Source organism: Rana temporaria, chromosome 3 (genome assembly GCF_905171775.1).
Source record: "Rana temporaria chromosome 3, aRanTem1.1, whole genome shotgun sequence".
NCBI classification, from domain to species: domain Eukaryota; kingdom Metazoa; phylum Chordata; class Amphibia; order Anura; family Ranidae; genus Rana; species Rana temporaria.
Window position 1 is genome coordinate 185822014 of NC_053491.1, and position 27416 is coordinate 185849429.

Genomic DNA, 27416 nt, shown 5'->3' on the forward strand with positions numbered 1-27416 from the left:
AAGATATATGTGCACATGGGCAGACTTTAGCTTTATTTTTATTCTGCTTTTATCATTTTCTACAATCGTGAAGGAAAGTGTATCAAGATGCAGGTCTTTTTATTGATTATTTTTGAATGTTAGTCCTTTTTTTTTATTCTTATTTTTTTTTATTTGAAAGGAGAAAAGTCCTTTGTGGCCAAAAAACCAAAGGAACTAAAAGTATTTAAAACAAAGTTGAATGAATTTGAAAGCGGTAGTAATAGTAGATGCGAGGGTGGATTTAAACTACAATAACCAGAAATACTTATTTTCTATTTTTAATGGGATCTTTTAGCCTCCAATTTTAGACAGTTATTTGAGATGCAGGTACAGTACCTTGAAAAAGTATTCATACCCTTTGACCTTTTTTCACATTTTGTCATGTTATTGGGATTTTATGTGATAGACCAACAGAAAGTGGTACATACAGTAACTGTGAAGTAGAAAGAAAATTATAAATGTTTTTTACAAATAAATATCTGAAGAGTCTGGCGTGCATTTGTATTCTAATTAAAATATAGTGGAACCAATTGCCTTCAGGAGTCATCTAATTAGTATATAGCGTCCACCTGTGTGTAGTTTAATCTCAGTATAAATACAGCTGTTCTGTGAAGCCCTCAGGTTTGTTACAGAACCTTAGTGAATAAACGGCATCACGAAAGCCAAGGAACACACCATACCGGTCAGGGATAAGGTTGTGTAGAAGTTTTAAGGCCCCTTTCACACTGGGGCGTTTTTCGGGTGAAGCCTCATCTGCAATCCCAATGTGAAAGCCTGAGTGGTTTCCAAACCCATTTCACACTGCCAGCACCCGAATAACGCTGGTAAAGTACCGCTAAGATCGTAACGTTTTAGGGTGTTTTTGCAGTCCCTCAGTGTGAAAGGGCAAGGCGTTTCTTACAGCGCTTTAAATTCATTTCAATGGAGAGGGGCGTTTTTGGAGCGTTTTTTTTAGCACCCAAAAGCTGCTCCAAAGATGCTGTTTGCAGGACTCTGTGTGAAAGGGTCCATTGAGATGCACGGAGAGCGTTTTATGAGCGTTTTAATAGCGCTATTTTTAACGCTAAAACGCTGTAAAAACGCTTTAGTGTGAAACGGGGGTTAGGTTATAAAAAAATACCCCAAGCTTTAAACAGTTCATGGAGCACTGTTCAATCCATCATAGGAAAATGGAAAGAGTATAGCACAACGGCAAACCTGTAAAAAAAAAAAAAAAAAAGTGTGCCGCTAAGCGAGCAAGTAAATAGCATGTGAACCTGGAAAGGTAAAGTAGGTGATGCAAAATTGAATGTGAACAAAACCAAAACCTGAAAGTCCAAAGTGAATAATAAACATCTATGGAAGATCCTTTAGAGTTTAGAGTAAAGTAAAAGGTCTTTCATGGATAATCCAGGATGATTCTTGAAAATAGTCAAAATGGTAAAGTGTTAACGCTTCCCGCTTACGAGATGGACTCACGTACCGTGCAGCATGTGGGTCAAACAGGCACTCTTGAGGGAATGACCTCAAACAGGAACTCCCACCACTGGAATAACGGTAAGATGGGTTCCACCCAATGTTGAATGAGAACTGTCAGGTATCCATGATGGACTCAAAACATGGGATGAATCACATCAAATGGTGTGCATGAAAAAAAAATGATCCGCTCATAGTATGATACTGTTTGATGTTTAAAAGTAAAAAAAATGGGGTTTACACTCAGGCCTCGTACACACGTCCGAGGAACTCGACGGGCAAAACTCATTGTTTTGCTCGTCGAGTTCTGTGTGAAGCCGCCGAGGATCTCGGCGAGGCCAACTTTCCTCATTGAACAACGAGGAAATCGAGAACATGTTCTCTATTTGGCTCGACGAGGAACTTGTCGGCTTCCTCGGCCGAAAGTGTACACACGACTGGGTTTCTCGGCAGAATTCGGCTCCGACCGAGTTTCTGGCTGAATTCTGCCGAGAAACTCGGTCGTGTGTACGGGGCCTTACAGAAAATCCAAATAAAACAAGCTTGTAAATAAAATGTGTAGGCAACGATTCCAAAAGCATCATCCTCTGCCTACACTCCATTTTATTAAAATTTTTAACTATTTCAGAATAATGTTCCTCTTGGTAAAATTGCAAGTTAAATATATAATCTATAGCACATAATATTTAAAGATCCTGAGAATCTGGAGAAATCTCTGCGCAAGGAACAAGGCTGAAATGCAGTATTGGAGGCCCGTGACCTTCAGGAGACACAGCATTAAGACCAGGCATTATTCTGTGATGGGCATTCCTGCATGGGCACAGGAATACTTCCAAAAATCACTGAACACATTTCGCCGTGCCATCCAAAAAAAGAGAACATGATGCAAAAATACTTCCATCTTCTGTGGACCAAAGCTTTTTGGAAATGGTCTGTTGCAAAGTGGAAAACTGTTCCGTGGTCAGACAAATTAAATTTTTACGTTCTTTTTGGCAACCATGGGCACCCTGTCCTTCAGGCTATAGAGGAGAGAGACCTTCTGTCTTTTCAGCGCTCATTTAAAAAGCCTGCATCTCTGATGGTCTGGGGATGCATTAGGGAGTATGGAATGGGCAGATTGTGCTTCTGGAAAGGCACCATCAATGCTGAAGGATATATCCAGGTTTTAGAGCAACATATGCTACCAGTCAGGTGATGTCCTTTTCAGGGAAGGCCTTATATTTCAGCATAGCTAAACTTTGTACTGCATCTATGACAACAGCATGGCTTTGTAGTAGAAGAGTCCGGATGCTTAACTGACCTGCCTGCAGTGCATATCTTTCACCAATTGAAAATATTTGGTGCGTCTTGAAATAAAAAAAACGGACAAAAGACCCGGGACTGTTGAGCAGTTAGAATCTTCACAACTATCAGAAGCGAGACCAGATAGGCTGGCTAGAGTATCTTACAGTAGCGTTACTAGAGAAGTTGTCAACTCTGTGTTGTCCCCGAAGGTTGTATCTTTGATGTCCTAAATTTTAAAAAGATCAGGAATTTTTTATCTACATATCTCGAGACGCATGTTTTTTTTATTTCTTAATTTTTCTGTTGACATCCTGTTTCCTGCAAATTATTTAAGGATGAGAAATCTTTGTTAATGAGAACTGTGAAATGTTGCAGCGGCTGTACAAATGTCTTAAAAATAACAGGCTGTTGGCAGAGACATCACAAAGAGGATTATGCTGTAGCCTGTCCTTGTTGTTTGTGTGCCAAAAACATAGGGCTGGACTGTGGTTAAACTGTGATCAGATTTGTGAGATTCAGTCCACTAACCTCTTATTGCCTGGTGCCAATTTAAAATCAATTTGAGAAATAAATCGGTCGATTGGGCAATTTAAATAGAAACATGATTTATAGAAATATAAGAGTGGCAGTTCAACAGAGAATCCAATGCATTCCCCTTTTACCTGTAAGAAAAAACCCTAAGCTATCTAGGAATTGACTTAACCTAGTACAGTAAAACCTTGGTTTGCAAGCATAATTTGTTCCAGAAAATGCTTGTAATCCAAAGCACTTGTATATCAAAGCATTAATTTACAGGGTATAAAAGAGAGGCACCTCTAATGCCCTGTACACACGGCCGGGAATCCCGTCAGGAAAAAAACGTTGGTTTTCCTGACTGGATTCCTGGCCAAGCCATGCATACAAACGGCCATTCAGAAGAACCGCCGTTCTTTTTAATGGCAAGAACGTGGTGACGTCATCGACTACGACAAGCCGGCGCTCGTCACATTCGATGACGTCGCCGCCATCTTGCTACACCCTACACTATGCCTTGTATGCTACTGCACATGCGTTGAAGGCTTTTCGAGCATGTGTGGGTTTACCTTCAGACAGGTAAGCATACAGACGGCCGGTTTTCTCGGCAGGAAACACTCTACCTGGAATCCCGACGAGAAAAAAGATAGCCAGGTTCTCCATTTTCCCGTCTGGATTTCCGGCTGTTTTCCTGATGGGGAAAACTGCTAGGGAGCATACACACGGCCGGGATTCCCGGCCAGATGCTCTCTTGGCAGTTTTCCTGCCAGGAAAACCAGCCGTGTGTACAAGGCTTCAGTGTAGCAATAAGTTGCTAAATGTTGTACCTTCATTAAATGTAACCATATTGCTACTCTTGAAGGCTCCTCTGTAATTTTTTTATACTCAGTTGTGACATGATACTACTCTTATATCAAGACATCGCTTGTATATCAAGGCAAAATGTATTAAAACATTTTGCCTGTCTTTTAAAACGCTCTCAAACCAAGTTACTCTCAAAACCAAGGTTTTACTGTACTCAAATCTTTATAAACATGACCGTCAGACCCTGTACACTTGGATAGTTAATGATCTATGCAACTTGGGCAACCCTTAATTCTCCTGGTTGGGACATATTGGAATTATAAAGATGAATGAATATGTTACCTTATATCTTGTTTATGTACCAATGTAGAGGTCGAAAGTTTGGTCCCCAACCAAAGTTCCCAAAAGACAGGGGCAATTGGACTATCTCGGTACAGGTTGAAAAATAGATTCAAGTGTGGAAACACATATAAACACGTGTATATGTAGAAAAATGTATATATAACGTTTTTATTAATACAAAATCAATAGAAGACAACACATCATATACAAATTAAAAGCGTGGTGACGATCCATACATATCACCAGTATAATGGTCCCCCAGGGGGGAAGATCACAGTGGGATTGTAGGTCACGGAAATCATCTCAACTAGTTTCACGGTCTATTGCCGCTTTGTCAGGAGAAAATCTGTAATTTAATTGACAAATGATCAATAACAATACTGTTGACCAAATTAGTGGTGCAATCTCATATAGTGATAACGATATGTAAATGGGGAAAAAAGCAGGGCTGCTTAAACTTGAGTTTTTTTTTGTTTATGTACCAAGTGTTGCCTATGTCACCCCTCTTGAGCTTCAGATCCCTAAACTGGAAATTCATTGAATTTATCTGGTTCTATAAGAAATGCAGAATTATATTTCAAACAGTAACTAAAACCAAGTCTAATGGAGGCATGGGATTTCCAGACATAAGAAAATATTACAAGGCCTCTCTACGAAAAAAAAAGTCCATCAGAATTTTTTTTCTTGACCAACACCTCTTCTAATAATACTATTTTTGTAGAGGGTGATTTTCAGTAATTCTCGCCCCGTATAGAGACCAGTGTGCCTAAGTATATGGGATTTTCGAATCTCCTTGCTGTGTTGGAGGTGCAGACTAGCCCAGGCACCTTCTCTTTTATTTTTTCACTAACAAAATCTTTCTGGGTACAGATTATCAATGAAATAACAAAGATCACCACCGTGACTCTTCCACAGGGCCCTTGGTTACTGCTATTAAACGGCATACCTTTTGGCCGTTCCTAAATATGAGAAATCAATAATATCTCACTAGGACCTCTAGACCATCTCTACTGCCAAATGGATACTGTGAGCAGATCAAATTCACTGGGTGGGAGAGATTTTTAGCTCGAAGTATAACTAAAGGCAAAACGTATTTTAGTTTTGGATAGAGTGAAGATAAATTGGAACACCTGTCAGGTTTTATTGCTGTCTGTGCCCCCATTAGGGAGATTCACCCTCTATTTGTCCTGTTTTCCATTCTCGTTGAAAGTAACCGAAAATCCCCCAATTTTGGGTTGTCCCCAGTAACGTAATAGAGGGGAAATTTTACAATGGAACCACTGTGGTGACCTGGGGGTATCCAAGGGATTCCTTTTTTAATTTTCAGGTATTTCCTCCTCTCAATTCCTGTTTGGAAGTAGGACAATTGAAGGGAAATCTCAGCAATGCGACAAAGATGGATTCATTTTTAATACTCAAAGCAAACTCACCCATCCATCCATTCATCCATGTCTCCATACTTTATTTTGTTGTAAAACCCCTTTGAAGAGTTTGGTGACTCCTACTTTTTAATCACGTTTGAGTTGCTTTGACTTTTTAGTCCCGGTTCGCACTGGTGCGATGCAAGAAACCCTGCGTTTCAGTGCCGATTCCCGCATCGCGCCTGAATCGCACACTGAGATCTGAAAACCACCGGGGGTGTTGATGTAAAGTTAATAACACCCCCAGATCGCGGTGCAGGAATCAGATCGCTTAGGTGTGAACACTCATGCAATCTGATTCCAGTGTGGGCCAAAAAAAGGTCCTACACCATTTTGGTGCGAATGCAATGCAATTTCAGCCATACAGTTTGTATGGTGGAAATTGCATCACACAAACATCGCATGTGATGTGCACAGCAATGCGAATCATTTGCCATGTCTGTCATCACACAAGTGTGAGCCCAGCCTTACTCTGGTGCTTGTGATCAACCCATACAGTTTTTTTTCTCCAGGTGCGTCTGAGCTGCTTTTTTTGGGTTGCCTTGGAAGATTCTTCACATTTCTTCTATTTCTTTCCCATTACATTTATATAAAGATGAAAAGCAGTTCAGAGGCAGACTAATGCCTGTGTATACAAGTCAGTCTAGGTAGTTTTGTGTTAAAGCAGAGGTCCACCCGATTTATTTTTTAAAAGCCAGCGGCTACAAATACTGCAGCTGCTGACTTTTAAAAAAAAAATGGACACTTGCCTGTCCAGCGCGTTGCGGCTTCACTGCCCGATTCCTTACTGCGCATGCACGAGGATCGCGGCGTGCCGTCACTGGTCCCCACTCCACCGGGGGGGGGGGGACACTACGTGACGGGGCTGAACCCGGTCAGAACCCAGAAGTGGTGCAGATACTTAGACAGGTATCTGCACCCCCTCCCCCCTGAAAGGTGCCAAATGTGACACCGGAGGGGGGGAGGGATCAGAGGTTCACTTTTTGTGTGAACCTCCGCTTTAACTGTGGACATTTTTCTTGCAGGGTATGCTTTTGCTTTCACTTCCTTGTTTGTTCCTTATGTTTTTTGAAGCGTAATAGTTAAAATTGCTTATGCTGATTTTAACCCTTTCACATCTAAGAGTAAAGCAAATCTTAATGCCTAAGCTTATACCCAGAGGTTGTTTTTGGGAAATAGACGTATGAGTGCTGCCAGCATTGCTGCAGAGGTTGAAGGGGTGGAAGGACAGCCTGTCAGTGCACAGACCATATGCCGCACACTGCATCAAATTGGTCTTTATGGCTGTCATCCCAGAAGGAAGCCTCTTCTAAAGATTATGCACAAGAAAGCCCTCAAACAGTTTGCTGAAGACAAGCAGACTAAGGACATGGATTACTGGAACCATGTCCTGTTGTCTGATGAGACCAAGATAAACTTATTTGGTTCAGATGGTGTCAAGCGTGTGTGGAAGCAACCAGGTCAGGAGTACAAAGACAAGTGTGTCTTGCCTACAGTCAAGCATGGTGGTGGGAGTGTCATGGTCTGGGGCGGCATGAATGCTGCGGGCACTGGGGAGCTACAGCTCATTGACGGAACCATGAATGTCAACATGTACTGTGACATACTGAAGCAGGGCATGATCCCCCTCCCTTTGGAGACTGGGACACAGGGCAGTATTCTAACATAACGACCCCTGCTTTGCTAAAGAAGCTGAGGGTAGAGGTGGTGGACTGGCCATGCATGTCTCCAGACCTAAACCCTATTGAGCATCTGTGGGGCATCCTCAAACGGAAGGTGGAAGAGTGCTACTCACCAGCTCTGTGATGTCGTCATGGAGGGTTTAGGCAGTGCTGGAAAATAATGGTGGGCACACACAATATTGACACTTTGAGCCCAATTTGGACATTTTCACTTAGGGGTGTACTCACTTTTGTTGCCAGTGGTTTAGGCACTGATGACTGTGTGTTGTTATTTTGAGGGGACAGCAAATTTACACGGTTATATAATCTGTACACTCATTACTTTACATTGTAGCAAAGTGTCATTTCTTCAGTGTTGTCACATGAAAAGATATATCAAAATATTTACAAAATTGTGAGATACTGGACGTGTGTGATTTTTTGTTTGTACCCATAGTACAGCCCAGAAGCAATAGTTCGCTTTTTTTTTTTCCCCTACTTAAAACATACTGATGCTAATTTAACCACTCCCGCTCTAGAAGGTTTACCATCCCCTCCCCCCTTCATAACCAGGCCATTTTTTGTGATACGGCACTGCGTTGCTTTGACAAATGTGCGTTGCTGTACACAAATAAAATTAGTCGCCCCCCACAAATAGAGCTTTCTTTTGGTGGTATTTTGAATGGAAGATCCCTCAAGGGTTTTTTTAGCAGCAAGATTGTATAAAGTAACAATTAAGTTCCATAAAAAATAGTGTTTATTTGTACCATAGTATCAAACAAGTATTTGCACAAATACATAGGAGTCGTAAAAAGCAATTCTGGCCTTGACATAAAAAACATAACTCCTCAACAATAGGAAAAGTACACATGAACTCAAGTTATATGAAACCGTTAAGCTTGTGTAGAGTTTCACATGATATCCCTTCCTCACATACAGTATATATGTGTTACCTATTCTATATTTTGGTGTTATTTTTTGTGCTATAAACAAAAAAAGGCCGGCAATTTTGAAAATAATACGTTTTGCTTTCTGCTATAAAACGCATATCCAATGAAAAAAGTGTAAAAAATCGAACTTCTTCATAAATTTAGGTCCATATGTATTCTGTTCCATGTTTTTGATTGGTTTGTGCAAAAGTTTGGGATATAGTTATGGAATTTTTTATTTGATATTTTTTACTGGTAATGGCAGCGATTAGCGATTTATAGTAGGACTGCGAACCCTGTGGCAGATAAATCGGACACTGAGTGACACTTTTTTTTGTCATTTTTTGGGAACCACTGGCACCAATACAGTGATCGGTGCTAAAAAAATATGCACTATTACTGTACTAATGACCGTGGCAGGGAAGGAGTTAACATCAGGGCCGACCAAAGAGTTAAATGTGTTCTCTGGGAGTGCTTGCTAACTGTGTGGGGTGTGCATTTGCTGTGGGAAGGCAGAGATCCGTTTTCTGCTTGGCAGAAACGCAAGACCTCTATCTTCCCTTCTCAAAGAACGGCAATCTGCGTTGTTTACATAGGCAGACTGCTGTTCTGCTAACCTCCAGAACGATTGGCCGGTCCCAACGGACATCGGGTGCGCCTGAATAGCTGATTGACTCCTGCTGTGTCCATTTACAGTGGGAGCGCATCGCCGGCGGCATGCGCCCTAGACCTGAAAGTGGCACAGAGTGGCCGCCCTCCTACAGTATATTTGCATGGGGCGGTCGCTGTGTGGTAAAAATAAAACAAAAAAATCCTGCCCAAAATATACTGACCCTGACCTTTCACCCAAATACTAACCATGGCACTAACCTAGATCAAACCTTGATCTATTTTTTTTTTCTTTCTTTTTTTTTACACACACACACACACACACACACACACACACACACACACACACACACACACACACACACACACACACACACACACACACACACACACACACACACACACACACTTTTTTCCCCTCTCTGCCAGAAAAAGAGAATGCTACATTGTATCTTTCCTCCCCATTCACAGAGAGGTAAAAAAGCACAGGGGTGCTCTTCACAGTGACTGATCACACTGATAGTCAATCAGAGGCTACTTCAGTGATCAGGTGAAATTGGGAGTTCCAGGTCCCGATTGTTTGTTAGTATCTCTCGATGAAATTAAAATTGGACAAGAAGCACTTGGTGCATTACCCGAAAAATAAATGTTTTCAATGTAAAAGCAGATAAAAGTGAATACTCACAAAATTGCAACTGGAAATAACCATCAGACCACACAATGCTATGCAGTGCGGACAACAAATGTTGTGAACATCTACATCAAAGGGGTGTAGAGTTGACGCATTTCGGGGCGCACCCCCCATCCTCAGAGTTCAGCTGCCAGTGCGGAGAACAAATGTCATAAACATCAGAGGTTTAGAGTTGATGCATTTTGTGGGAACACCCCCTTCCTCAGTGCTCCAGTGCGGACCACACATGTCATCAACTTCAACGGCAAAGGGGTGTAGAGCTGACATGTTTTAGGGGCGCACCCCCTTTCTCAGAGCTTATTTCATTTTAAAAAGGAGTGTGTGTTTTTTCGTTTAGATTATTTACTTTATTTAAGCATAGAGGCAATCAAATTTCACTACAATTTTAAATATTTATATATATATTGCAAACTTGTGTTTATGTAAATATTTCCTGGGAAGGGGTCTGTAGCTTTCATCAGCTTCCTAAAGGGGTCTGTGACTCAAAGGTTAGGAACCCCTGACTAGTATATTGCGTCACCCTTTGGCTACTCCAGGCTCTCGATTGGTGGTCCTTTCACACCATGCTTTTGTTTGTCTATCGATGATGGAGAAAGCCATTGTGAACACTGGAAATGTGTTCCATTAATAATTGAAGCTATTTGGATGAACATGACAGCCAGGTAGCTAATTTTTAGAGGTGAGCAATGACTGCCCATGTGTTGGGTTGGTGCAGGTTTCTTTTAATCTTTGATATACGGTACATGTTTTCATCCTACATATAATAGTGAATGAATGATGATTTAATTACTGATGCTGAGTTCACCGTGTCCCGAAAAGATCAGTGTGACAATGACTAATGCCGCGTACACACGGTCGTTTTTTGTCTTGTAAAAAAAACGTTATTTTCTTCTCATGAAAAAAAAACAATGTTTTTCAAACTTCATTTTAAAAAACCACGTTGCCTACACACCATCGTTTTTTAAAAAATGCTCTAGCAAAGCGCGGTTACGTTGAGCACGTATGGTGGCATTCAAGCTTGCGTCATAACTTGCTTCTGAGAATGCGCGGGTTTAAAAACGTTGTTTTAAACGTCGTTTTAGCCCACACACGGTCATTTTTTATGACACAAAAAACGCCGTTTTGAAAAACGACATAAAAAAATTGAAGCATGTTCGATTTTTTTTTTTTTGTCGTTTTTCAGAAGACATAAAACAATGTTTTCCCCACACACGGTCATTTTAAATGACGTTTTAAAAAAAAAAACGACCATGTGTACGCGGCATTAGAATGCACCCGACTATATATGATTTTATCACTAACAGCGGAGATCTACAAAGTAACCAGGAAAAGCAGCAATAAATCAACTAAATACGTGCCTCTGTTTAATGGTGGCGCTCAGTCAACCTGTATTTCTCATGGCATCTTTGCTTGGTGAAAGATGAAGATCACTTACTCTGTAATTAACTGTGAATGGTTCTACCCAAATGCATTGTTCCATCAATGGGATTGACAAGCTTAATTAAGTCATTATGGAGCAAAGCTTAGAAAAAATGCATTCACATACAATTGGTGCTCCCCCCTTTTTTTTTTTAAGGTTATTTATGTTCTTTTATACTCATTATTGAAACAATACATGTGAGTTTTTTCATTTTATCTGTTCTACTGAAATAACTAAACTAAGTAAATGGTCACGCACTGAAGCAAAGCGTAGGTATTACTTATATAACTACTTGCCGACCGCAATAAAGCTACAGTGCAGGCCAGCTGCACAGAATTGTGTGTGTGTGTGTGTGTGTGTGTACACACTAGTGTTGCAACGGATTGTCCTTGATCTGTGATCCGAACCGAATATATTGATCCGAACCGTGCACACGTGATCCGCAAATTGAGCAAGTTGTGCGCATGTTCAGTCTACACACAGCATGGTCATGGCGAGCGGATGAACGGAGGAGCTTGAACGCCCCGCGTCATTTAAATCCCCTGTATGGGAGAATTTTGGCTTCCCTGTCAAATATAATGAAGGGAAGAGGTTCGTGGATAAAACTGACGGTGTGTAGGCACTGTGGCACACGAAAGCCATATGACAGTGGAAACACAGGAAGCATGGCCACACATTTGAAGCGAAAGCTGCTCAACAACCGCTTATCGCCGCATCATTTAAGCAGCCCCTTGTTGCACAATCAGACGGGGCTAAAGCCATCACAAACACTATCGGTGTGTTTATAGGTGCAGACATGAGGCCATATTCGGTTGTGCAAAACGAGGGCTTTAAACACATGCTGAAAGTTGCAACATTTTTTTTTTTTTTTGGCGATCCAAAAAATTATCCGAACCGTAGGTTTTTTGATCCGTTGCACCCCTAGCACACACACACACACTTCTGCTGTTGCGGGTAGTGTTGGTCAGAGCAAATCAGCGAGTGCCGGCCAGGGAATAAAAACCAGCACATTACTTAGGCTGGGTTCACATATTTGCAGTGTGGTTTTCAGTCTGGGTACCTGTGTGTGTTCCTGTTCACCGATTTCAGGTGCACATTTTCCCCTGAATTTACACCTGAACCAGGCTCAAACACACAGGTCTTTTTTTCTAAATTGCATCACAGTTGCCCTGGACGTGTAAACAGTTGCCCCGGCTCCATTGAAAACCGGTCACACTTGCATGATATGCAAATTGGATGCGATTAGAAACTCTTCCAATTGGCATATTTGTGAAAGTACCTCACACACAAACACTGGTTAGTTACACATTTAACCCTTTATAAAAAAAAAAAAAATGATTGGAACCCTCCCCCCCTCCGGTGTCACGTTTGACACCTTTCAGGGGGGAGGGGGGTGCAGATACCTGTCTAAAGACAGGTATTTGCACCCACTTCCGGCCCGGCATTCCGTCACATCCCGTCGCCCCCCCGTTGTGTGCTGGGAACACTCTGCTCCCAGCACACAGCGGGAGCCAATCGGCGGGCGCGGCGCGACTCGCGCATGCGCCGTAGGGAACCGGGCAGTGAAGCCGCAGCCCTTCACTTCCTGGTTCCCTCAGCGTGGATGGCGGGGGGAGCAGCAGAGACACGAGCGATCGCTCGTCCTCTGCTGCGATCGGCGCTGGACTCCAGGACAGGCAAGTGTCCTAATATTAACCACTTGCTTACTGGGCACTTAAACACCCCTCCTGCCCAGAGCAATTTTCAGCTTTCAGCGCTGTCACACTTTGAATGACAATTACTCAGTCATGCAACACTGTACCCAAATGATTTTTTTGTCCTTTTTTTCCCACAAATAGAGCTTTCTTTTGGTGGTATTTGATCACCTCTGGGTTTTTTATTTTTTGCGCTATTAATGAAAAAAGACCGAAAATTTGGAAAAAAAATGATTTTTTCTTAGTTTCTGTGATAAAATTTTGCAAATTATTAATATTTCTTCATAAATTTTGGCCACAATTTATACTGCTACATGTCTTTGATAAAAATAACCCAACATTTTTGGAAATTATTTGGTCTGTGTGAAAGTTTTAGAGTCTACAAGCTATAGTGCAAATCATAAAAAATTGTCACATCTGATCACACCTGATGTACTGAAGGCCTATCTCATTTCTTGGGACCCTAACAAGCCAGGAAAGTACAAATGCCCCCAAAATAACCCCTTTTTGGAAAGTAGACATCCCAAGGTATTTAGTAAGAGGCATGGTGAGTTATTTGAAGTTGTGTTTTTTTCCCACAATACTTTGCAAAATAAAGATTTTTATTTTTCATTTAAAAAATTTCTCAAAATTGTCATTGTAATAGCTTATTTCTCTCACATGGCATGTGCATACAGCAAATGACACCCCAAAATACATTCTGCTACTCCTCCTGAGTAAAACGATACCCCATGTGTGAGACTTTTTCACTGCCTGGCCACATACGGAGGCCCAACATGCAGGAAGCGCCATCAGGGGTTTTAGGAGCATAAATTGCACATCTAACTAGTTGACTACCTATTACACTTTTGAAGGCCCTGGAACACCAGGACAATGGAATTACCCACAAAGTGACCCCATTTTGGAAAGCTAATACCCCAACGTATAATCTATGAGGCATAATGAGTCTTTTGAACGGTTTATTTTTTTCCAGCAGTTTTTGGAAAATGTGGAAAAAAAATGAAAACGCATTTTTTTTACACAAAGTTGTCCATTGATAAGATATTTCCAACACATAGCATGTACATACCACAAATGACACCCCAAAATACATTCTGCTACTCCTCCTGAGTAAAACGATACCCCATGTGTGAGACTTTTTCACTGCCTGGCCACATACGGAGGCCCAACATGCAGGAAGCGCCATCAGGGGTTTTAGGAGCATAAATTGCACATCTAACTAGTTGACTACCTATTACACTTTTGAAGGCCCTGGAACACCAGGACAATGGAATTACCAACACACTGACCCCATTTTGGAAAGCTAACACCCCAACGTATAATCTATGAGGCATAATGAGTCTTTTGAATGGTTCATTTTTTTCCAGAAGTTTTTGGAACATGTGGAAGAAAAATGAAAACTCATTTTTTTTACACAAAGTTGTATGTTTCTAAGATATTTCCAACACATAGCATTTAGATAGCAAAAATTACACCCCAAAATACATTCTGCTACTCCTCCTGAGTACAACAATACCACGTGTGTGAGACTTCTACATAGCCTGACCACATACAGAGATCCAACATGCAAGGAACACCGTCAGGTGTTCCAGAGACACATAGTATGCACATACCAAGAATTACACCTCAAAATACATTATGCTGAGCAAAGCGTAAACAAAAGATTACCTGTGGTAATAGTAGCGCAGTTCTACAGCAGGATAGCACTGGTCCAGGCAGCAGGCAGGGACTTGGTCAGCAACGTCCAGGCAGGGATACTGTCCCGTCAGGGTTAGTGCAGGTGGTCAGTTCATGCAACAGGCAAGAGGCATGATGGCATAGGTCCTACAGGCAGCAGGCAGAAGTAGGGCCTCGTCCAGGACAGAATGGGGACAGGGGTAGAGGCTTCTCCCACCCAAATCTCTTTGAAGCCTCCGGGCAACCAGACCCTAATCTAGGATGAGAAAACGAAAAAGTTTTCTTCATCCAGAAAAACTTTTCTGGCGCCCCTCACATATGTGAGACCCCTGTGTTCCCACTAGTCCAGTAGCAGGGTACAAGATCAGTCCATGAGGCAGGCAAAAACATGGTCAAACAGTCCGAGGTCAGTTCCAGATCAGGCAGAGGCAGTACAGAATCGTTGGGCAGAAGAATGGTCGAAAAAACAGTCCAGGGTCAATTCCAAATCGGGCAGAGGCATTACAAAATCGTTAGGCAGAATCGTGGTCAAAAAACAAGCCGGGGTCAGTTACAGAGCAGGCGGTGGCATAAGGGGTGTGAAGGTGTGTGAAGGCAGGAACGGAGGATTAATACTTTAGTTTGGTGTGGTAACGGCGAAAACAGTCAATTATACAGAGGCCTGGTTTGGAAGGACAATCGGCACAATGGTAAGCTGTGTCTCGTCTGACTCCTTCACTGGCGCATACCTTGCATCGTTTTTGACGTCGTCGGCCTGTTTCTGTGGGAGGGACTTTATCGGGAAAATGACGCTCGGCGAGACGACTTAAAACATCAGATCGGATGGTTTGGGGTGCATCGTTGGGGAAAATAAGGGCAGTGATAAGGTCCTCTTGGTAGCCAAGGAAGCGTTTGGGGTTTTGGGTGGAGTTGCTGTAAATTACAAAAGAATTGTATATGGCCAATTGAAAAAAATAAATGTCAACTTTTTTGTACCAATGGTACGTTCTTCTTGTGGCAAGATAGGGCTCAAGCATCTGGTCATTAAAGTCGACCCCCCCCATAAACAAATTATAGTCCTGGATGCAAGTGGGCTTTCGGATGGTGGTGCCACGCCTTCTGCGGGTTTCAACAATGGTGTCATTGTGGATAGTAGATAGCATATAGACATCCCTTCTGTCCTTCCACTTCACCGCCAAAACCGCATTGTTACGCAGACTTGCTGATTCTCCTCTTTTCAACTTTTGGTTCACCAGGCTTTGAGGAAAGCCTTTCCTATTGTTTCGGACGGTGCCACATGCTGGCGTCTGCTTCCGGTGCAGGTTGTGGAACAGGGGAAGAGAGGTGTAGAAATTATCTACGTATAGATGGTATCCTTTGTCTAATAGGGGGTTGATTAGTTCCCAAACAATTTTGCCACTTGATCCCAAGTAGTCTGGGCAATTAGGGGGATTGATCTGGGTGTCCTTGCCTTCGTATACTCTGTAGGCATACAGGTATCCTGTGACTCGGTCACACAATTTGTAGACCTTCACACCATAGCGGGCTCTTTTGCTGGGCATGAATTGTTTTATTTGGAGTCTGCCACTAAATTTGATAAGGGACTCATCCACACAGATGTGTTGGTCCGGGGTGTACAATTGGGGGAATTTCTCGGAAAAATAATTGAGTAAGGGCCGGATTTTGAAGAGCCTGTCATGATCTGGGTGATTTCGGGGGTGGCACTGGGTATTGTCGTTGAAATGTAGGAATCTCATTATGGCAAAGTATCGGGCTCTGGGCATTATGGTGGAGAAGATGGGCATGTGGTAGATCGGCTTTTTGGACCAAAAGGCACGTGAAGTGTTTTTTGGGTTGAGTCCCATACAAAATGTGAGGCCTAAAAAAATTTTGAACTCGTCCAACGTAAGGTCTCTCCACTGGAAGGGACGGGCATAGTAGGACGTGGGATTGTTTGCAATAAATTGCTGTGCAAATAGGTTGCACTGGGCCACAATTTCAGATAGCATGTCCTCTGTAAACATGAGGTTAAAATAATCGAGTGGGGTAAAATTCTCCGTGTTCACTTGGATTCCTGGCTGGGCCGTGAAAGGGGGAATGTTGGCTTCTCCTGAAGTAGCAGGAAGCCACAAGGGGTTCTGAAGGGCATAGGGAAGGCTGGCATGGGTCCTGGAAGTTTGTTGCCGAGGCACTGCGGTGCTGGCAGATGGCACGGCGGTGCTGGCAGATGGCACTGCGGTGCTGGCAGATGGCACTGCGGTGCTGGCAGATGGCACTGCGGTGCTGGTGGATGGCACTGCCTCCTCACGCCTTCGTTTAGCCGGCCGGCTATCTTCCTCCTCTGAGTCACTCAGTGTTGCGCTACTGATGGCTGGCTCATAAGCGACGTCAAACTCCGAATCAGAGTTGGAAAGGGACTCTGAAAGAGAGAGCTCCACGTTGCTCTCGTCGGGGGCAGAAATTATTTGGAAAGCCTCCTGAAGGGAATAGGACCTTTTGGACATTTTGCTGGTGTGTGCTAAACCTTCACTGATGGGCACTGATTGGCAGCACAGGTGGGCACTGATTGGCAGCACAGGTGGGCACCGATTGGCAGCACAGGTGGGCACCGATTGGCAGCACAGGTGGGCACCGATTGGCAGCACAGGTGGGCACCGATTGGCAGCACAGGTGGGCACCGATTGGCGGCTCAGGCGGGTACCGATTGGCTGCACAGGCGGGTACCGATTGGCGGCTCAGGCGGGTACCGATTGGCGGCTCAGGCGGGTACCGATTGGCGGCTCAGGCGGGTACCGATTGGCGGCACAGGCGGGCACCGATTGGCGGCACAGGCGGGCACCGATTGGCGGCACAGGCAGGCACTGATTGGCGGCACAGGCAGGCACTGATTGGCGGCACAGGCGGGTACTGATTGGCGGCACAGGCGGGCACTGATTGGCGGCACAGGTGGGCACTGATTGGCGGCACAGGTGGGCACTGATTGGCGGCACAGGTGGGCACTGATTGGCGGCACAGGTGGGCACTGATTGGCAGCACAGGCGGGCACTGATTGGCGGCACAGGCGGGCACTGATTGGCGGCACAGGCGGGCACTGATTGGCACACAGGCGGGCACTGATTGGCAGCACAGGTGGGAACTGATTGGCGGCACTGGGATGGCTTGCACTGGGATGGCTTGCACTGGGATGGCTTGCACTGGGATGGATGGCACTGGGATGGATGGCACTGGGATGGATGGCACTGGTGGATGGCACTGGGATGGATGGCACTGGTGGATGGGACTGGGATGGATGGCAGGCACTGTAACACTGTGTAACACTGTGTAACACTGTAACGATTATCACTCACAGAACTTCTCTCTCCTCACACGCTGTCTCTGTGTGAGGAGGGAGAGGCGGCAATGAGAGATGATCTCATATGTTTACATTTGAGATCTCCTCTCATTGGCCGCCCAGATCGCATCGCAAACGGCCACTCTGATTGGCCGTTTGCGGCGATCTCTAATTGGCTGTGTCCAAGGGACACGGGCAAAACAAAATTTCCCCGCTGCGCGCTCTGGAGCGCGCGCGGGGAACGCCCAAAGGGGCGGCCGTCAATTGACGGCAGTTTGGAAATTGGGATCCGCACTGCAGCCGTCAATTGACGGCAGGCGGATCCCAAGTGGTTAAAAGACTTCTTGGGCCTCTATCACATGGGGCGGATCCGCTCATCGGACTCCACTAGCTCAGCGGGGGTTCGCTCCGTTGTTCCCCGCTGAGAATTCGGATGACAGATCTGTAGCTCTGCTCACTGTGCAGAAACAGATCTCAGAGCCCCGCTCTCCTCTATGGGAAGATCACGTAAAAACAGACAGCCTTTTTTATTTTTCATCCTATCCGCTGGACGGATGCCGAACGTATCGCCATCCGTCTATTTTCAGCGGATCTTGTCTGATCCGATGGCAGACGGGTGTCGGTGGACCCAGCTCCGCTGACATCTACCTGCCCATACAAGCCAATGAGTGGCCCGCTCAGATCCACCTAAAAACAAACAGGCGGATCGTTATGGGCCGATCGTGGGAGAGGGGCCTTGGGTTCATGCTCCTAGATGCTTTTAATCATCCAATCATGTAAATTGTGGATGGGTTTTCATGTCTGGGAGATGCAGCTGCATCGTACAACTGTCCAAAGTAATAAATGGCTGTACACTAGCTGTATGCTGGTGAATGCTGTGCTTGTTTAAATTTGTGCACAGATGTAGCTCTCTGGACCCCAAAAAGCTAACTAGCATACAACTATTCATTACTATGGGCAGCTATATGCGGCAGCTATGCCTTTTCAGGTGCCAAAACATGATGGCAATTTACAATGGATGCTCCAAACGTTCATATGCATGAGGTTTTTAAAGGATAAGTTCATCTCTGGAACATGTTCCACACATGTTTAGGATAGAATATGTTACAGCCCCCCCCCCCCCCCAACGTGACAGCGGGCAGGGGATCGCCTCCCCGCACCCACTTTCTCAATTCAAAAACAGCACAGCTCCTCCCTCTTGGCTGCATCATCCATTTTACTGAGTTCTGTGAATGAATGAACCACATTGCACTCCGCAGCAGTCGGCTTGCGATTCTCCATGAACTGCGAGGGCACTGGTGAGCGTCCTGATAATTTATTGAATATTTCTGCCCTTCTGTAACTGTCTCCTTGTACGAGGTTTGGGCAGATAGTAGTTCTGAGTGCCTGCAGGATCCAGGCTTTGCACCTGCAATCTGCTTATCGTGGGTGCCAATGCCTTACAGGCTGCAGAGTAAAACAATTGATATATATATATTTTTTTAACCTGCTAAAAGATGTGCATTTATTATTTATTTGTAAAAGCTGAACTTGGCCTTTAAATAAGCCCTGAATGGGAAAAATGACAAACTAAAGAAAACCAGTCACCGCTGAGCTTTTATCTTTTCCCTCTGGGTTTCCTATTTGGCCAGTTTTCCCGCCCTTTTTAGCAGAAGTGTATAATCGGTGTTGGCAGATAGGCTGTGTTATCTGCTGCCTTAGTTCACTGCTGATAACAGACAACCGACAACAGACTGTCAGATAACAAAGATGCTTCTGGAGGAAGTCTTTGTTAATTGACAGATTTAACCTTTATCGGCAGCCCATAGAAACTGTCCACCATCCATGCTCCTAAGGCCTCATGCATACTGGACGTTTTTACAGCTGCTGTTTTGGGCTTCAGACTTTTTTTCTACAGTCAATAAAGTTCCCATCATGTTATCCTATGTCTCCATGCACACATATGCTGTTATCAACTGTTTTTGGCTGGGGCGTTTTTTTTTATTTTTTTATTTTATGTCAAACGCTCAAAAACGTGGCTCACCAATATCTTAACGTTTTTGATCAAATAATAAATAAAAAAGCTTAAAAATGCAGATGCTGAAAAACGCTAATAACCGCTATTGTAAAAAATATTTTAAAACTCTCTGAAAAGCTACTGGTGTTTTTATGATTTTCAGTGAGCAAGAGGCCTTAAAGTTCTCATATACTTAACTGTAGCTAGCTAGCTCAAGCAGTCTCCCAGGTCTTATGCTAACTGCCATAATTGTTAAGGTGATATGTGTGAAGCAGAGGCACTGATTGGTTTTATTTATTTCAGGTACTTGTATAGTGCCGTCAATTTACGCAGCACTTTACATATACATTGTGCATTCACATCAGACGCTACCCTCAAGGAGCTTATAGCCTAAGGTCCCTAATTCACATTCATACATATACTAGGGACAATTTTTTTTTTTAGTCAGGATCAACTTGCAGCATGTCTTTAGAGTGTGGGAAGAAACCGGAGTACCTGGAAGAAACCCACACAGCCCCAGGGAGAACATGCAAACTCCAGGCAGATGGTGTCATGGTCGGGACTTGAACCAGTGACCCTTTAGTTGTCTAGAGGTACCGTGTTACCCTGAAAATATGACCGGGTGTTATATTAATTTTGGCTTCAAAAAACACACTAGGGCTTATTTTTAAGGGATGTACAGCTCAGAGGTCAGCATTGTGACATTCTGCAATCCCAAAAATAAACCTTAGTTAAAGTCATTATATATCTCCTTGTGTAACTTTTATTTTGGAAAATACCTTTTTTTTTTTTTTTTATAGCGCTGCTGGGCGCTCACGTGACATGCTGGAGCTCTTCCTCACCGCTTCTAATACAGCAGAGGGAGGGGCCGAGATCCCCGCTGATGTCAGCCTGCTCAGAGAGAAGTTGCTGACATTAACCGGAAGGAGAAGAGCTTCAGCGGGTCACGTGAACACCCAGCAGTACTGTTAGTAAGGTATTTTTCACAATAAAGAGATCCTCCACACATTTATTAATCATTTTGCAGAACGGCATACATGATTTTACAAGAACTTTTTAACTAGGGTTTATTTTCAGGGTAGGGCCTTTATTGCAACCATCCCAGAAACTCATGCTAGGTCTTATATTTGTGGTAGGGCTTATTTTAGGGGAAACTGGGTATTAGAAATAAGTGAATTTTATAAAAGTGGCCTCCGTTAATTCACTGTATAGCGGCACTTAGAGGTAGTGCCAGGTACATGACATCGAGCTCTTCAGGCTGTGCTGCCAGGGGACATGCTGACATGGACAAAGCAATAACCCATTGTTCTGCTGCTTCCTAAAGCAACACTGTCAGTCTCTTTCTTCTCTGGTGTAGTCGTCCAGAGGTGTCTAATGATTGAGCAAAGGAATTCCAAAATCTCTGGCAGGTAAAACAACTTAAAGTAGAACTATGAGCAAAGCTTTTTTTTTGGATAGAGCAAAGTAAGGCTTATAACCCATGTCGGATTTATTTTTAGTTTTTTAACCATCTGTGTTTTGTTGCAGAGATTTCCCTTCACTTCCTGTTCCATAGCCAAACAGGAAGTGAGAAGAAACACCTGCAAATTAAGGGAATTATTTGGGAATCCCCTGGTCACCAGAACTAGTGTCTCCATTGGAAGATTTCCCCTCTGTTACTTTTCTGGGGACAATCCAATTTGGTATTTTCTTTTACTTTCAGCCTGGGTTTACACATACGCTATGCGAAAATAGACATTGCATGTGATTCGCTCTCACATTGCTGTGCCGATCACATGGGATGTCTGTGCAATACGAGTTCAGCCATACTGTTGAATCCAAACCACAGCACTACCTGCCTTGAGTTTGCATGTTCCCCCTGTGCCTTGCGTGGGTTTCCTACTCAACTTCCTCCCATACTGCCTTGCGTGGGTTTCCTACTCAACTTCCTCCCATATTGCCTTGCGTGGGTTTCCTACTCAACTTCCTCCCATATTGCCTTGCGTGGGTTTCCTACTCAACTTCCTCCCATACTGCCTTGCGTGGGTTTCCTATTCAACTTCCTCCCATACTGCCTTGCGTGGGTTTCCTACTCAACTTCCTCCCATACTGCCTTGTGTGGGTTTCCTACTCCACTTCCTCCCATACTGCCTTGCCTGGGTTTCCTACTCGACTTCCTCCCATACTGCCTTGCCTGGGTTTCCTACTCAACTTCCTCCCATACTGCCTTGCGTGGGTTTCCTATTCAACTTCCTCCCATACTGCCTTGCGTGGGTTTCCTACTCAACTTCCTCCCGTACTGCCTTGTGTGGGTTTCCTACTCCACTTCCTCCCATACTGCCTTGCCTGGGTTTCCTACTCGACTTCCTCCCATACTGCCTTGCCTGGGTTTCCTACTCAACTTCCTCCCATACTGCCTTGCGTGGGTTTCCTACTCAACTTCCTCCCATACTTCAAAGACTTGCTGGTAGGTTAATTGGCTCCTGTGTAGATTGGCCCTAGTATGTTTGTGTATGAATGTGAGTTGGGAGTTCTTAGATTGTAAGCTCCTTGAGGGCAGGGACTGGTGTGAATGTACAATATATGTGTAAAGCACTGCGTAAATTGTTGGCACTATATAGATACCTGGAATAATAAAAAAAAAATGCACTTCCCCTCTGCCCATACACACACTATAACCCAATGCCTGCCTGCCCTCTGCTTTCACCACTATGCACCTGCGTATGCTACTCACTATTTGCATGCACATCAATGCATTTGCACCCATTTTATTACTACCTCCCCTCTAACAACTGCGCATTTAACCCTACTTTCAGCATTGTGCCTTTTTTTTATATATTTTCCTGACTCTCCTCGCCATATAAGCTATGAAACCGTAATCAAGCCAGTCCTAACTTTGGATTTTGAAACAAAGCAGGAATCCCTCCCTCACACTGACAAAGGCCACTTACATAAAGATTGTTTAGTTTGCGCTCTAGTCATTGTATCACTGACATATAAATTGGTGTATGACTTTGCTGTGGTGCTGCTTTTTATAGCAGGCACAGTTGCTGCTGTGTGCGCGTTGCTTGTGCTCTGAAAAGGCTTTGTGAGAGCGTGCCTGTTTTCTGTGTCACAGTGAAGTCTGTACCCTGGAACCAATGGACCCTGTGGGCTGCAAAGAGCCATCGTTTTCAGCTCGGTAAACGGAATACTTCTTGCAACTGCTCAGAGAGAATTGATTGCCTTCCAAATTGCTGTTTGTTTTGCAAAGAGATTTCTTTGCAGCAGATGTTCTGTAGGGCAGTCGGTATGAGCCCATTTGCTATCAAAGGGATTCCATCCCATAGTTGTTAACATATTTCTTTGTTTTGCCCAGTAAAGATTTTTTATTTAATTTTTTTGTCCGTTATCGGGTCTTGCTTGGTAGAGAAACGCACTAATTTCCTTCTTCGGCCTGGCCCTGGCACTGACACGCTATCTTCTTGTTACAGGATACGCAAGGCCTTGAGATGTTAGATTTCTAATTCAACGCTGGGCTCTCAGACAAGAATTTGACATGGAGACGAACGTCTCAGAGGTGGAACCTGAGAAAACTTTGGTAAGTCACTTTAAAGTTTGAATTACCAGGGGGTGGCCATTATCACACAACATATACGTGGGGCTGCATTATTCACATAGATGGGAGTGTTTGTCCATTACACAGATAGATAGAATTCTATCAATTTAGTGTTTTTAGAATATTATTAAAACAAGTATTATCATTCATACGAGTGAAGTACTGTAATTTCTGAAAGAAGAATGCAGATCAGGAAAGTCATTGAAACGTTATTTTTAATTTTTATGTCTCTGTTTATAAGCCCTTTAATGTTCAATTGTCCCTAGAGGGGGATTCAACAGAAAACGACAGTGAGTGTTTGCCTTGAATTTAAGTTAACTTATGTATAGTTTAGTTGTATATTGTCAATCACTGTATTTCTAAGCACTTTTCTGTGTGTTAAACCTTTTTTTTTTTTTGGTTCCTTATATGCAGCTATAGCTTCCAGCAGTGATCATTGTATTCTGAAGGCTGGGAAACCTCCTGCTGTCAGAATACAATAACTTATCAAAAAATTGCATATTATGTGGTCTGCTTTTAAAGGCCGTACACACAGGCTGAATATCGGTTGGCATTAGCCGGTTCAATAGAAACCAGCCAACATTCAGCCCTTGTGTAGGGCAGTCGGTCCGGTAGAAGCTGGCGGTTTGGCTGGCTTTTGTCAAAGGAGCATGACCAAAAAAGGTACTGCCGATCAGCACTCAACCAATGGCCCCCCTGTCAGAACACACGGGGGCCAGTGCATTCATTGCATGTTACACCCTGAATATGGGTGTAACATGTTATGAAAAGTGATTTAAAGTATTAATTTATAGCTGGAGTACAGTTTTCTAAAAACCATATACCGTATATACTCGAGTATAAGCCAAATTTTTCAGCCCTTTTTTTTTAAGGCTGAACATACCCCCCTCGGCTTATACTCAAGTCAGTGTACATGAAATTATTGACAGGCTGCGGGCGTCCATTGTTTAAAAGTCGCGGTCTCCTCCTGGTCCCTTCCTTGATTGGCGTTTCTCAGCAGACACAGTTCCACGGACATTCTCTCATCCTCGGACTCAGTTTCCCAGCAGACACTGTGTTCAGTGTTCTGCCAATCACAGATGTCTTTTCATCCTCGGACATGAGGACGTCTGTGATCTGCTGGGAAACTGAGTCAGAGGATGAGAGAACATCCGTGATAAGCGGAACTGTGTTTGCTGAGAAACGCCTATCACGGAAGGGACCAGGAGGAGACAGCGACTTTTAAACAGTGAATGGACGCCTGCAGCCTGTCAATTTCAGGTACACTGAGGTTGGCACAGTGAGGTTGGGCACAGTGTGGCGTGCAAATGGGCATTGTTGACCCTCCTTTCCACTTACAGTAGCTGCTGCATTCTCATCCTAGGCTTATACTCGAGGCAATACGTTTTCCCATTTTTTTTTTTTGTGGTAAAATTAGGTACCTCGGGTTATACTTGAGTATATACGGTAAATATATTTTCCAAATTGCAATTTTTTTTTTTTTTGGTGGAACTGTATGATAAGACTGCAGAAACTCATGTACAGCCTTGTAAGAGCTTCTGAGGGCTCACAAGAAGGCTTCTACTATAAAGCCTAGAAACATTGGAGGCTACGGCTGTACTGCTGAGGGGTGGGGGGTCATAAAAGCAGCTAAAGGTTCTTTTTAGTTTTGGTAAATAAAATATTGTTTTACCTGTTTTTTGTTTTATTGTTTTTAAACTGTCACTTTTATAGCTGTTTTTACTATTTGTATTCTTTTACAAATGATGCATGTGATCAAGGATTCCAGTACCATGGCTTAGCTAAAGAGACAAGCTGAGCAGTAGAAAGTTCCTTCTTGGCTGGCTTTGTCTAAATAAAATTTCAGACCACGCTGATAAGGAATAAGCCATTTGGAATTAGTCATTCAGTTTTATGTGTAAATTACAGCTTGAGCCATGAACTTCTGTAAACAGACCGTTTGAAGACTAGGGATATATTTATAAATAAATAAATGTGATATTAAACACACAGTCACTGACTTTTACAAATATTTCCTTAAAGCTCACACTGCTGGCAAAAAAAATACAAAATATTAATCTTCAAATATTTAATTTACTAGAAAAAATAAATGTAAAACCGTCCCCTTTAGAGGATCGGCAAGGTTTTTTTTCGCAGAAATCCACGTCCTGTCAGGGAGAGGAGACCTCCCCCAGTCACCCACCTCCCCCTACAGTTAGAAAACTCACTAGACTACACATTTAACCCCTTCCCCGCCCCCTAGTGGTTAACCCCTTCCCTGCCAGTCACATTTATACAATCGATGCATATTTATAGCACTGTTCGCTGTATAAATGTGAATGGTCCCAAAAATGTGTCAAAAGTGTCAAAAGTGTCCGATGTGTCCGCTATAATGTCGCAGTCCCGAAAAAAATCACGGATCGCCGCCATTCCTAGTAAAAAAATAAATAAAAAAAAATCATTATGTCCCCTATTTTGTAGACAATATAACTTTTGCGCAAACCAGTCACTATACGGTTATTGCGATTTTTTTTTTTACCAAAAATATGTAGAAGAATACGTATCGGCCTAAACTGAGATAAAAAAAAATGTTTTTTAAAACAAGAGATATTTATTATAGCAAAAAGTAAAAAAATATTGTGTTTTTTTTTTTTTCAAAATTTACGATTTTTTTGTTTATAGCCCAAAAAATAAAAACCGCCCAGGCGATCAAATACCACCAAAAGAAAGCTCTATTTGTGGGGAAAAAAAGGACATAAATTTTGTTTGGGAGCCACGTCGCACGACCATGCAATTGTCAGTTAAAGTGACGCAGTGCCGGAAGCTAAAATTTCGTCTGGGCAGGAAGGGGGTGTATGTGCACAGTAGGCAAGTGGTTAAACATATGCCCATATTTAATTGGTTTGGGATGTTTCTGGACGTAAGCCATTTGTTTTGTCTACAAGCACCCTACCTGTTCCCCAGTCATGACCTGCTGGGAACACAGCGCTGGAGGGTTTTGATATCTTCATTTAAAACGTATCCAGCTCTAGGTTAGGTCTTGTGGAGTTCATTACGGCACAACTGGGTCAGTAAATTGGCAAGATCGACTGACTGGCAAGGGTACAGTGCTGGTGTCATTTGCTAGTTATCCGGACTATCAGATTATAAATATATAATGTTGGGATGTATTACGAATGGGCTGCTTGTTATCAACTGATGCAGGTGGGTATAAATAGCCTGGGACAGAACAGCCATCTTGTGTGTATACAGTGTTCTGTACTCTGGAGGGCTTCGTAGAAGTTTGAGGTGAGTTGCTAATGTTCTCTCAAACATATATTTGTGTGTGTGTGTGTGTGTGTGTGTGTGTGTGTGTGTATATGTATATATATAGTGTCTCATTCTGATTGAGGCTCTGAGTGCTTTAGTGCTTTTTGGTGTGACCATGTATTTGGGTCTCTGAGAATGTCTGATATTTACCTAGAATGATTCATAGATCGCATTTCCTGTGGCTTTTGGCAATGTGAATTGTTAGTCACATTTCGTAACCTTTACATGTGTATTTCCCTTTTCCTAAATGACCGACTACTATTTATCATTTATATTCATTGTCATGTCTTAAAAAGCAGTGGATTCAAAATACAATTTGTTACATAAGGGTCATTTATAGTGTGTGTGTATGTATGTATGTGTGTATTTATGTGTGTGTGTAAAAAATGAACCCCTTACAGTAGCGATTATTTGCTCTTTTTGTACTAATTTTTGTTTTTGTTAACCCAATTATGTTACTAAACATATCAGGCCTGGGTCACACCTCTGTGCTATTTGCAGAAACACACTACAGTTCATTTACATGGTTTCACAACCATGATTTTTTCAGCTGCTGTGTATTTGGAAACGGTGCTATTTTTTATTTTTTTTTGGTTCAATATACTTCAAAGGAGAAGCTGCAGAAAAAACATTTTTGTGGCAATGTGTTTTCTAATCTGCCCAACAACAAATTGGCCAAAATAAATGCAAATTGCAGCAATTTTTTTTTAAGGTGTGTGTGTGT

The 27416-nt window shown here is 43.1% G+C and overlaps 1 protein-coding gene across 2 annotated transcripts in view; it reads left to right on the forward strand.

Moving 5' to 3' along the window:
• Nucleotides 1-27416, forward strand: part of OSBPL8 (oxysterol binding protein like 8) — a 356358-nt gene that overhangs the window by 77474 nt on the left and 251468 nt on the right. For both annotated transcript variants that reach the window (XM_040343960.1, XM_040343961.1), the window contains exon 3: nt 23280-23386. In XM_040343960.1, coding sequence (XP_040199894.1) covers nt 23345-23386 — 42 coding nt within the window. In that variant the 5' untranslated portion in view covers nt 23280-23344. The remainder of the gene's footprint in view (nt 1-23279; nt 23387-27416) is intronic.